The sequence below is a fragment of the Aythya fuligula genome, chromosome 1 (assembly GCF_009819795.1).
Source record: "Aythya fuligula isolate bAytFul2 chromosome 1, bAytFul2.pri, whole genome shotgun sequence".
Classification (NCBI taxonomy): Eukaryota; Metazoa; Chordata; class Aves; order Anseriformes; family Anatidae; genus Aythya; species Aythya fuligula.
Genome location: NC_045559.1, coordinates 59,528,542 through 59,542,078, shown reverse-complemented (window position 1 = coordinate 59,542,078; position 13,537 = coordinate 59,528,542). Strand labels below are relative to the sequence as shown.

The following is a 13,537-nucleotide window of genomic DNA, read 5'->3' as shown; positions in this document are numbered from 1 at the left end:
TGAAAGTAGCTGATACTGTTAATTTATTTTGAACAAGGTACTTGCTGATACTCAGAGGAGCGTTTTAACTCCTCTCCTTGAAGAAATCAAACACGAGTGATATGAAGAGCAGTCTGGTTACAGGTTGGTTGTGAAGTGAGGCTGTTCTAGTGAAACTGAGAGCTCCAGGCAACTCATGATAAGTCTGTAGGTCCTGTGGTATTATCCGTACATAGTAGGATTTTATTTGTTGAAATTGTCTTGTGACAAACACTTAATTGTCAATGTCTTCAAATTAATGTGAGTGTCAAATAATAATAAAAAAAAAGCTATTTCATACAAGCATGTTTTTACATGCTTTAATGAGTTTGGTTTCAATCAATTTAGAAAAAATCCTAAGAAATAATAACAAATGTGAAATCTGGGAAGATAAAATCCTGGAAGTGTGCTGTGCAACTACTTACAAAGTTTTATAGCTCAGCTCTTCTTGAGGGACAAATAAACGAGGAGCTAAAGCAGCTACTACTATCAGGAAAATGCATTAGTGTTTTGACAGATAGATGTGGAGATCTTAATATACGAAGTTTGTTTTTTCCCCTGATGTGTAAATATTCACTTAATGTAATTAGAAACAATTGTGAAGTGGCAGGCAGGGAATTCAAATTCTTCAGCTAAGCGGATATTGCAAATGTGATTTGTTGACAGCTTGTCGTGCTGCCATTACAGCTGACCTGGAGTTTTCTTTCTGAACAATTTTTCAAAGGAAATCTAAGATAAAAAGAATCATATTTGGCCAGAGAGTGCTCTGCCTCTGACTAGCAGCAGATGCTCAAAGCAAGAGCACAAGAACATAGCAAGTGTTGAGTGGTATTTCCTCTAGCATAGCCCCCTAACTTTGACTGTCAATGGCTTTTGGACTTGTGGAGCTGTAGGTTACATCCACATTTTTAACTTCTACTAGCCCCTTTTTTCCAGTAGTTTGATTTAAATAGCATCTTGAACCCATTTGCATTTTTGAAAGTCATGTAAGAGTCTTTGCATGTAACCTTTTATTTGCTTTGTTTGACATTGTTTTCGAATTTTCATTTTGGCATCGAGGAAAAAAATAGAATAATTTTCTGCATTTGTTTTGCATGAATTGGAGCTCTTCAATCTGAAGATGTTCTGTTTCAAAATAAGTAAATGAGACTGAAGTATATTTTGTATATCAGGGTGTTGTCTTATAGGAAATGTGAAATTGGGCAACAGCTTTTAGGTGCTATATGGGAATTTAGAAGACCAACAGAAGCCCTTCAAAAGGACGCTCGGGTTTTAGACGTTATCTACTGCTTACTCACATGTTTTATTGTTTCTCGGTGCTCTGAGATTTTAAGCTGGACTGGCCAGTTTATTTCTATATAAAAATATATATATATTGTTGTATTATATATATTATTTATATTTTTCTTTCTATATTTCTTTTCAGTGAAAGACTTCAAACCAAAATTGTCAATAAAATACAAAGTGAGAAAAAAGTGACATTTTTGTATATACTGTGCTCTGAAGAAAAGTTTTTCCTAAGAGTAATATTTTTAAAGTAAGCCACTGGTAAGGCTTCCCTTCACCTGGCTAGCTTGGCTCTGTCAGCAATCAGAAATTCTTACGCATTTTAGTCCGATTCAGGGAGCTTACACTGAAGATATAGATCCCTAAAACCCTCGCTGGGCCATACCTAATGCCTGGAAGTGCCTTGAGTCCCTTGGGGCTGGCAGTTTCATCACTGAGGTTTCTTAGACACCTGCAATTCTTCCTCTCAGCTTGGTCAGAAAAACTTAGGTGCTAAACTGCTTAGCAGTTTTGAGACCTGTTTTGTGTCCAGCCTAGGAGACCTATGAACATGATGCTGGACCTCACAGGTATGCTTTGAAACTGCCTGGTGGTTCAGGCTCTGAAAAAAATAGCAGCAAACAAATTCCTTTGAGTTGCAAGAGAAGGCAACAACACATCTCCTTTTGTACAAGGGGAGGTGCCCAGAGTGCAAGAAAAAGGCTTTCATGCTTTTCTCTGCTGGAAATTGTGGCAAGGCACTCACATCTCTCTGGGAAGTGCCCTGCGTAGCAACCTATAGGTGATTCTTGGGGAAGATGCACTTGTAGCACTCTGTGTGGAAGAAATTCCCTTTTCTGTTCAGTCCTTGGCATTTCTGGTGGAGAAGTCAGCACACCTCCTCAACCTCATAGGGCAGTCATCTGAATCAGGGAGGCCAAGGTTTCAGATACTGCTACAAAATATTGCTGATCACAGAGGCCAAGGTTTCAGATACCACTGCAAAATATTACTCGCGTACCTTTATCTCATGATAGTTTTTGTATAAACAGACCTTGGAGAGGAACTGAGACTGGAGCCCTTTTCACAAGGGGAATGAATGCTCTAATTCCAGTCTCAGTTCGCTCCTAAGTATTCCCTGGGAAGGACAGGAGGGTTTAGGAATAGTATCCCTCCCCACACCTTCCCCTCACCTCTCCTGCTGTGATGGTTCATTCCTTCTTCATTATTCTTATTTCTTTACCTTTCTTCCCATCTCTACCCACAGGAAGGAATTGCAACTTTTTCTCCTGTGTGTGAGTTGAGTTCCCTCAGCGATGATGTGTAAGTGAGTCACCATCATGACTTCCTTCACATTTCAGGTCAAAGAAAGGGGGTAACCCCTGAGCACAGCTGTAGTGGCCTCTCTTCTGGACCCCACTGTGCTGTGATGTCAATCAGGAGGGAGGTGGCAAGGCCCTATGGAAGTGTAGGACTCTTCTTGCATTGCTGCCACAGCAGCTTCGACAACTCTGTGCTCAGCTTTGGTGAAGGCAGTTCTGAGGTATCTAACTGCAGACCTAAGGCTTTTGACAGGTGTCAGCAGCCTAGAGGACAAGTACTGGGAGGTTGGGTAGTATTTAAAATCTGCCTTAGTATTCTCCAGAATCTCCAGAGGTTCTGCGGAGATGTCCTTCAATAAGCAGATTATAGAAAGATGTTTCTGAATGAGCAGATTATAGAATATAATGTTTCTGTGTAACAGAGATCTAGCTTGGCTTCCTGTGGGCATCACCTGCAATTTCTCTGCATGCTAATGATTGAAAACATGGGAATATATCTGCTGCAGTGGGAGCTATTTTTCTCCCAGTTCACCTTACAATCTGTAAAAGGAAACTTTTGGTCCTCAACCTTTCCTCTAGGAAAATTCTGCATAAACAGAGAGGCTTTTAATAATCTTATGACTTTATCCAACACTAAATAGTCCAGTTACGTCACCTGGAAAGTAGATTTAAAGATTTAAACGCTATGCTTTAAAAATGTTTCTCAGCACAGCAGAAACTGAGTATAGAACACAGGTTCTCTAGCACAACCTGAATTTGTTTGTAGTATCAAAACTCCTAATTAATTAACAGTAAATACTTTTTTGACTGTTTTGACCCCAAATATCCAAACTGCTCCTCATATGCAAACAGATGAAGGTGTGGACTTAATTTTGGTCTTGTTTACATCAACATATGGAATGATGTGTGTCTTGCACCAGTCTAGGTCAGGCTGCAGGAGGCCATATGTGTTTATTTTAGCATTTACGAATGGTTATATTTGCCTCATAGCAATGACTCGCTTTGGTTTCTATTGACAAAACCATGACTTAAGAGAATGTTTGCAAAGACAAGAACAGATGTTTCCAGGCAGCTTGCCACAGAAAGGAAAAATGCCAGTATTTACTTGTAAGCTGGTCTTGGCTGTGCCATTTTTCCAATGAGTAATGATGAACAGTAGCCATTAGTCAGTTGTTGAAAATCCTAACTTGACAACAAAGGAACGGGGTCAGAGATGCTTTTTTGTATAGTCTAATCTGTACAGTAGAGTGGAGACAATTGCTGCAATCACTGCAACCAATTCTACCTTGTAACACTCTTTTGAAGTCATTTAATGACCAAGGAGAACCTAAAAGCCTAATAAATACATAATACGTGGATATTTCCTTCCCTTCTCAGCAAGCATGTTGGTTTCAAATTAAGCTTAATAAGTGTACTAGACGCTTTTATGAAAGTACAAAGCAATACAAACTTGCTGGAGTTAGTTTGGTGAGATTTTTTTCTTCTTCAATCATAAAGTGACCTCCTAAATCAGAGATACTAAACTTGGGCTAGTTTTAAATGGACTTTAATAAGGGGGGGAAATAGTGCGATAGACTTTCAGTAGAGATAATGACGGTCTGGGAGGGCTTTGGGGAAAATTTATGTGTGTGTGTGTGTGTGCTCAACTGTAGTGGGCAAGAAGGGACTGAGTTCAGTCACCCACATGCCACAGTGTGTGGTGTGTGGCTTCTGAGGACTTACAGAGAGAGTTCAGGAAAGGCAAGTGAAGACTGAGTCTACCTGGGGAGACACTACACCTGTGTGTAGCAACCACTGCTGCTGTGATACGGGTGGAAAGACCCCTGCAGACAGAGCAGAGGGGTGGGAGGGACCCGATTGTCTCCTGCTCGGGGGCACAGTGCTTAGTGGGCAGTGCCAGGCCTTTGCCCTCCATGAAGGCTGTGGACTTTGGGAGGGGAGCTGAGTCCTTCTCCAGCTATGAGAAAATGTGATGGTTTGTGAAAAGTTATGGATGCCTGCTATGTCCATGTAAGCAGGAACCTCATAGATGGAAGTGATAATGAACCAGAGTATATGACAAAAACCCACTCTGCTTTTGCTTTTTTTTTTTTTTTTTTTTTTTTTTTTTTTTTTTAATAGCATGTAACACAGTGCTCTCCTCCTGGTGCAATCAGCAGTCACTACACGATAGATATATTTTTCAAGGTCACGAATGCAGAGAGAGCCAAGCAGGATTTTCTTCTTACAAATCTCCAAGCAAGTTTAAAAGCATATCAGTTTACCAGGGGGAAAATTTTAAGCTAATATATGGAGGCATCTTCTGCAATCCCATTTTCATAATGCAACTCTTAGATGCTTATTTTTGTTGTGTTTCATATACATTTTTTTAGTTATAATGATGATTTATTTATTTTTTTAAGAGGAGGTGCTGTGTTGTTCCTTAAGTGTCATGCCACTGCCACTGCCTGGATGAAACACTGTCTGAGTAGTTCATGGGCTTACTGGTTCCACCTGCTGGTTGAACTGGTGGTGGTGACCTGTCAGTCAAGTGCAAGCAGGGCTGAAGAAGTAATCCTATGAAAAAATTTTACAAATAATTCATTTCTGAGGGGTGGGGATAGAGACTTGTCTTCGTGGTACTAGCCTTCTCTCTGTTATCTTGTTAAACTCAAATTGAAAATGCAATTTCTTAAGCAGGGTGGCATTACCTGGTCACAAGTGTGCGTTTAGGAAGAGAAGGACAGCAACCCTCCTTGAAAATAAAAAGATGAACAAACCAAACTACTGGTGTGGCAGCCCTGCTGTCTGTGGCTCACACAGGGAGAGAAAGCCCAACCCCATCACTCCTACAGCTATGACAGACACTGCATGGCACGTCTGAGGATTAGACCTTGCATTGGGAACACACCTCAGAATTGTCCCAAAGAAGGAAAAGGGGGGACTCAGGGGGGGCTACATCTGGATTTATCTCTGGACACTGCAGTGCCCATGAACAAAGGCTGGAGGTGAGAGGAGAAGATGGCTCTTGTTGGCATGAGCTGTAGGGTTGTTACCAGGGCTAGATTTTCAAAATAGTGTGGGTGTGGGATTCCATTTACAGGGCTAGGAGAAAGCTGAATACTTGCATGAAGGCAAATGGTTTTTGCTAGGTAAATTCTGGCATTTGACTAATGCCAGAATTAATGTTGGATTTCCTGTTAGGATTTGGGATTTTGGGTTCTCTACAGCCTTGTTCATTTTCTGAATCTTACCTGGGTTTCAGTGCTGAGGGTTGATTCCAGCAGAAGTGAGTCATTTTTGGTTGTTTTTTAACCTGGGAACACTAAATTATGGTTAAGACAAAGTTAAGACAAAGTTTCTGAGATCCCATTTTGCAGACTTTAATTTCATGCCATGTTGTCAAAGCCCATGGAGTAAATGAGCAGCTGTTTCTACAGAGGTGAATGGTTTATATATTAGGCTTTGGAGCTAGTAGGTTCTTAAGGATCTTCAGAGATGCCCATTTGGTCCTTTTGAAGCTTCACTTCTTCAGGATATTTTAAGAGTGCATGGCTGAGTTAACCTTCTTCTGCTGGTGGCAAACTTCATTCCTTATTTTTCTATCCAAGGAAAAAAGCTGAGAAGGTTTCTGAGGGATCATCATGGTGCTGCCACCCTTCCTGCTGCTTCAGGCAGTCATTGCTGGCTCCCAGTGATTCAGACTGGCTTGTGAGTGACAAACTCAGAAAAGGAGAAAATGACTTTTGAATCACACTCACAAGGCTATAGTTATAATTCTGAAAACAAAAACAACCGTGCCAATATACTAGTGCATGAGTAGGTCCTACAGACGTCCATACTGATGCAGTTCTTAGCACTGTTTTGTATTGTATTGATGAGTCCTTCCCCAGGCACAGTCCGGGCACAGTTCAGGAGATTAACATGTGCTGCTCCCAGTAAGCAGTTTGGATGTGGCCATTCTCTTTGGGAAAATGATTTAACCTTGGGGACAGGAGGCGTGCTGTACCACTTGCCCTCGGAGCCAGAGAATAGTTGCTTGCTTGAATTATTTAGTAATACATAGCAAGCCAAATTGACTTGGGGACGAACAAGCCAATAAGTGGGTCTGAAGGGTCAGCCTAAGGAACAGTTTAATGGGGAGGGAATTCTTGCGTCAGTAGCAAAGATGCTGCTCATCTGCAAACATTTGCTTTCCATTTTAAAGGCACCGGTCTTTCAAGAATCTGTTTAGAAGGAAACTCCTCCAATTTGCTTTGTTATTTCTCATGACGTGTGTGTGATTGTGGGAATTCAGTAGCACTGTGCAGGTGTGCTGTGGCGGATTACCATGCTGCTAGTAGTTTTCATGCAGCATTACTGTACCACGGTCAGTAATGGTTGATTGCACAGGAGAAGGAAGCACAGAGCTGTTGTTGGGTATTTAGATAATGCCGGGTGGAATATGAATCTGATTGCATTTGACTTAAAAGCAACCTCCTTCCTTGCCTAAAAACCAAAATCCCACCCCTGAAAATATTTCAGCTGCCTTCCATGGTAATTTATTTTAATGATTTTTGTGGGATCAAGAATTCTCAGAAACAGCTAGTACTTTGTCCATTCAGAGCGAGGTGACACTTCATCTTTCACTAAGATACTTCAGGCTGATTCTCATACCAAATTCATTTTCATTCCCGCTATATGAACCTGCAACATAGGTTATGCAATTAGAAGGAAAGCGTTTGCAGAAATGATAAGAAAAACTGGTAAATGAAGTCTGCTATACACTGTCAGTCACACTGATGCTATTCCAATAAACACAAACATCTTTTTGTGTTTCCAGTTTAAAGAGACAGAGTAAAACAATTTCAGTCCAAAATTGTCTCCCTTTCCTTGCAGTGCTTAAATATGTATAATGTTATACACTCCAAAAATATGCTAAGTGAGCATTGCTGACATGAAGTAGAGTGCTAAAAAGGCAATGCTATGGTTAGTGTCATAGTTAAAGCATTATACTTAACAGGCTTTCCATTCAGTAACAGGGCCCCTGTCTGTGAATGCACTATATACAGTCTTTATGCAATTAGGAGCATTTTTTAGGGTAAGTGTTTGGTTTTAGGAAGGGGTTTTGCCTTCAAGTCAAATGCAGTCAGATTTATATCCCATCTGTTATTATCTAAGTGGAGCCTTGTCTTCCAGAGGAGATTTGTCTTATAGAGTGCACAGATTGGGCAGCCTTCAATTTAGAAGTGGATGCAAAATACTTTTCCGAGTGTTGCCCTATAATTTTTTTGATCTTTTATTTTTTATTTTTTTTCTGTGTACTATTCAAACCTTGTTTGCAAGACAAATCCGTCATTTCCTTGTGGGAATTGTTATTCTGTTCTTTCACTGTAGTTTCTGAGTGCCTCAAAAATGCTAATGTAACAGTGGCAGTTCAGAAGAGGTGATGTGATATCTCTACTTAATAAATCAGGAGAGAAGGCTAGTGGTTGAAGTGCATGTCCAAGAGTGTTTGCTAATTTGAGGGACCCGCTGTGATGACCTAATTTTTTGGACCAATGTATTTTGTGTGATCAAGTCATGTTCTCTGTTGTTGATTTCAGTGGCATCAGTAAATGCTCAGGGACTCTGTAATCTGGGCTTCTGGGATTTAAACTAAAGAAATGAGGAATACTTATTTAGTGGCCTGCTGATCCAAAATTTAGTGTAAAGGGCTTCTCTAACATTATGTAAAAAGTGTGGGGCAGAGGCTTGCATTCAGTGCTTTCTTCAAGGATAATGTTCCTTTCTGTAATCTGGAGGCTCTCTCTTCTGACCCTACAATGCCTTTGAATATCTGTAACAAATGTGACAGAGCTCTAGTGAGTGATGGTCTCTGTAACTGCACCTCTGATCCTTAAAACAGATACCCACTGACAAGTTAGAAAACAGATCATTTGCTTAAAGAAAATACTCAGAGAAAACAGTCCAAACCACTTCAGCTTTGACAGCCTGTCCCAAATTTTCCCTATTTTTTGCATGAAGTAGGAAGTTCTATGTGTACATTAAAAATGCACCCATATTTTATCTCACAGTAGTTATCTGATGAGAGTACTTGACTTAGTGTCTTCCTTCAGCCTAATGTTGCATACTCTTCTACTTGCAAACAGTTCATCTTTGCTCAAAGCTGGTCTGTAGCGTCAGCTCAGTGACATTAGTTTACTACACTGGGTGGTGTTGCTGAGTATTTAAAACTATCCATTAGCCTGCTTACAATACAAAATGAACTTATGTACTTTAGAAGCTTATGCAGTGTAGCAAGATTCCTGGCAAGTGTGGAGGAAAAAGGTGTTAAGGAAAGCTGGCAGCTTCTTAAAGAAAAGATATTAAGTGCAAACTGTTCCTGTATGGAGGAAAGTTAAGGATGTTCAATAGAAGACCAGTGCAGCTAAATCATGATCATTTCATTGCCTATAAAGAGAAGAGGGGCTTTTTTTACAAAGTGGGAAGTAGGTCAGAGTTCCAGGAATAAGGATAAAAGAAGAGCATATAGGGACAATAATATCAAAAGTCTCAAGGAAGAAAATGAAATGTAGGTATCCAGGTGAGTAACAGGTGGTAAGAACTAGTTCTTTATGTACATTCATAATAAAGGGATGACTGAGGAAAATGTTAGAGGGTGAAATGGATCAATGGATGACATTGGGAAAGTCAACATATGTTTTTTTTTTTTGGTTTGCTTGGGTCTTTCCTAGGAAAATATAGGAACTTTGCTACTGCTGTTAATATGGGGGGAATGTACTGCCACCACTGCCCTAGGTAGGTGGGCAGGTGTCTGGGTGCCAGATCTCACATGCACAAGTATTTCTCTACAGCCTGATATCTATGTTGTGGTGTACATCTCTTATCCCCACCCACCAATTTTAGGATGGTTTGTCTGGAGGAAATGGTTGTACGATACATGAAATACTGATTGAAGAAGACTTGGAAAGTGTTTAGGGATGATCCACTGTCAGAATGGAGGCATTAGCCAGGGGGATCCCAGAGGTGGCTGCTTTGCAAGTGCTGTTCAGTATTTTTCTTAATGGTTTAGATGGCGGTGGCATTGAGTGTGATAGCAATATACAGAGGGCATTAAGCTGGGAAGGCAATATGAAAGAAAGGGCTACAATTCAAAGTAGACATGATCAGTCAGAGAAGTAATCATGAAATGAACAGTCACATTTCAACAGGGACATGTTCTATATACCACTCTTAGGAGTAACAAACTTTGTAGATAAAGGTTGGGGAATAACTTCCTAGGGAGCAATTATTCAGGAAAAAAAGTCTGAGTTACAGTAAACCACAAGCCAGGATATGAGTCAACAATGTTATGCTGTGGTATGTAGCATTCTGGGGTGAATAGAGAGGAATATATACTGCAGGACATAAGAAAAAAAATCCTTCCTTGGCTGGAGTAACATGTCAAGTCACAGTACGCTATACCTTGAGAAAGATGTAAATTGCATAGAAGAGTATGCAAAGGAGAGAAATGAGACTGAACAAATGGTTCCAAAAAGCATGACTGATAAGTATGTATTGAGTGAAGTGGTGTTTTTGGGGGTAAATAGCAGCAACGTGGTTAGTGATTGTTATAATCTTCAATATGAGCTGCTGGAGAAAGGCAGAGAATAACCCATTTTCTCTGTCCCTGTTAACACTACTGCTAAAGACCATAACTACTGCCATGTTAAGAGTAGTCCAGCACTGGAATGGTTTGCCTGGCGAGTTTATTGAATCTCCATCTTTGGATGCCTTCAAGAACAATTAGGAAAATATCCTCTGGCAATAATATAAGTTGTAGTGCACTTTGCTGTGGGGAGGGGCATTTCCTGAGGCTGCTTCTAGATGGAATTGTGTTGTTTTCTGACATGCTTCCTCTCTCTCTCTCTCTCTCTCAGAAAATCTTTTTTTTTTTTTTTTTTTTTTTTGTAATCCTTGGTGAATATCACTATTCTACAGAAAGGGATTTCTTAAAATTTAGTAAATCATAGCAGTCATCTTGGTACAGAACCTCTTGGGGCAGTGCTTTAAACTACTACTATGTTTGACGAAGTGCTGAAGCTGTAATAGTCCCAAGCCAGCACATCTTAGCTGGGCAAAACTCTCTGAGCGTGTTCCTTACAGGCAGAGTAAGGACTGGAACTTGCTTTCTAATCAACATATTTTCTGAAGACTTCAAAAATGCATGTAACAGTCTGACATACCAGCTGTCACCAGAAATCGTGTCCCCCACCGACACCCGCGTGCGGTGCGTTGTCACTCATGTCACACAGAGAAGGAGTGTTGACAAGCCCTCTTGCTAGTCACCTTAGAAAGGGAGAAAAGAAACCAGGGTTCAGCAAAGGAGAGCTGGAAATCACAGGAGAGCATCAGAAACGACAGAACCAGAACAATCTGAGTAAGGAGCTGGTGGACTGACCCAGGGCTTTTACAAGCCCAAGAGGGAATGCAAACAGCAAAAGGGAATTTTTCTCTAGCCTCATCTGTGTTTGGCTTGGCGTTCAGGACTTATTTGAACCTCTCTCATTATGGGACACAGACGCAATGCCATTCATGGCCAGTCTTACCAAGTTCCAGAGACTCAAGTAACTCTACTTGCATTTGTGTTAAAAGCGAACTATGTTTTCTTTTGACTTAGAAGCCGAACTTGATTTCCAAGCCAATGCTCGACAGCATCCTTTGTCTTCGTGATGACAGATGGAAATATGTCCGGAGTGTGCTGACCCCAGCCTTCAGCGAGACCAAACTGAAAGAGGTAAGCTGTAGGCAGTGTTGCTTTCCTGATTTAGAAGACATAATTGATTTCTTTTGTGCTAGCATCTACTTATATAGCTCCATATTAAGGATAGCTTAAAAAATCTGCTACTCTTTGCCAGTTTACTTAGATCTTAGTAGCATGTCCAGTAGAGCATGTGTAGAATGTGGTTCAGCTCACAGACGGGTGTAAATCAGAATAGCTAATCTGAAGATATGATCCTCTGTCTTTCTCTGTATAAGCCAGTTTGCCCATAAAAGTGTAGCAAAGTCAGAAAAGAGCCTTACCCCAGCCCTTTCAGGAGTAAGCTAAAGTACAGAAAAGGTTATTGCTCCCAACTGGAGCATAGCTTTTCATTATTTGCAGAGTCAGCAGCTCTCACGTTAACGCAGGAACTGCTGTCAGTCTATTTTCATTTCTCCATCTCCTTCCCCCCTCCTTCTTTTATTCTTTAATCCTTTCATATAATAAAATAAGTCACTGGAACAGAATGTCATTGCCAGATAAATACCTCTGACTGAAAATAAATGTCTCCGTGCTGACCTGCTGCTAATTTCCTATAAATGTCTCAGCATTTCCTTAACCATGGGAACCCATTACCCAGTACCAAAGTTCTATTCCAGCAACACGATATCTCTTAATTAAACTCAGATAAATGATTGACTGCTTAAAGTCGCCTTTCAAGGGAGAGGAAAAAAAATAATAATAACCAACAAACCACCACCTCTTCCTTTATGTATTTTATTCTGAAAGGGAAGCATGCCTCACTCTGGTGCCCAGTCCTCGGCTGTAAAATTTTCCACTGGGCAGACGCCTGTGTTGTTTTGACATGCCGCTGTCGAAATCCACAGTAACATCTAAATGTGTCTGGCTCTCTCAGCTCTATAGACAGCGGTCGCTTAGCAACGCCGGCTGTCACCTCCTCATTATGGTAAATTCTAATTGGCCGCAAGCCTGCTGGAGATGCTGATTAATCACAACTGACAGTGCCATTGGTTATGCGCCTCGACATTTGCTCTGTCACCGGCTCCATCGCCGGGTTTTATAGACGCGAGGATTTTTAAATATTCAGGCGATTAGTCGCTAATGGTGTGGCGGGAGAGGGGAGCTCTGCATTTCCCGAGCTGAAATTAATCCGCCTTACTGCAGGTCATCGGCAAAGCGCGGCTCCCGGCTTCGGCTCTTTGCTGTGGAAGTAACAAAAGATAAAGCCGCGCTCCCCTCCATTTGCGCAGAGCAACCTCTGCCGGCACCGGCACAGCGAGGTGAGGACGAGCGGGGAGAGGCCCCGTGCGTCCTGCTTTGGGGCCTGGCAGAGGCAGGTTTGCAGGGTTTGACTCGTGTTGAAGAAGTCCCATTGCTCGCTTTGCGCTGCTTGGTGGCGGAGCTGCAGGGCCGGAGGAAATGGGGGTAGAAAGTAAAATGGTGGGCCAGCCAGCACCTTGCACCCAGCTCATATGTGGAAATTGCAACCTTTGTTTTTAGCTCGATGGTCAGCTTTCCCTGTGCTGCCTCTTCCAAACTCGGTACAAGGGGTGCAGGCTCCGTGTTACCCAGAAATGGTAATTTTCTCCTCCGAAGTCTACAGAAAGTGGGAAAAAAAGGAGAGAAGGGTCTCTCTAAAAGGTCCGACTTCATTCCAGTCTCATGTCTTCACCAGAAGACTCTCTGTCCCTGCACAGAAAAATGCCAGCAATAAATTTGTGTTAGCTTAAGAACCTCTTTTGAATAGATGTACACCTCAGCCTTGCATTTCACTTTCAACCCAAATAGATGAATAGTCCTGGGATTTGAAGTTAATGCAACTTAACTCCTCGCTCATATGCTTCTCTTGCTGTTGCTTAATTTAGAAGCCATACCAACACTTCTCAAAGGAAATCAATGCTCATTAATTATGATCCCACTTTTTAACTCTCCCATATTTAGTACTCTGTCAGAACCTCTGCAGCATGGAAATGGAAATATTGTGTTCTAGTATTGGCCATACTACAGAGTATTCACGATTATGTAGAAGTCATATTGTTTTTAATAAACTCTTCCTCTCTAACCCAAAGGAATTACAAATGAGTTATTTTTGCTATGAATTTGTTGCATAAGAACCTGGGTTTGTTGTTTGATACATATTTATAAACACTGCTAGGCACATACCTTATTTCTTCTCCTAGGACACCAATTCCTTTGCCACAGAGATCTA

The 13,537-nt window shown here is 41.2% G+C and overlaps 1 protein-coding gene across 2 annotated transcripts in view; it reads left to right on the top strand.

Moving 5' to 3' along the window:
* The window catches only part of TBXAS1 (thromboxane A synthase 1), a 240,551-nt gene that overhangs the window by 128,532 nt on the left and 98,482 nt on the right, over positions 1 to 13,537 (top strand). For both annotated transcript variants that reach the window (XM_032207857.1, XM_032207858.1), the window contains exon 6: positions 11,227 to 11,343. In XM_032207857.1, the coding sequence (XP_032063748.1) occupies positions 11,227 to 11,343 (117 nt within the window). The remainder of the gene's footprint in view (positions 1 to 11,226; positions 11,344 to 13,537) is intronic.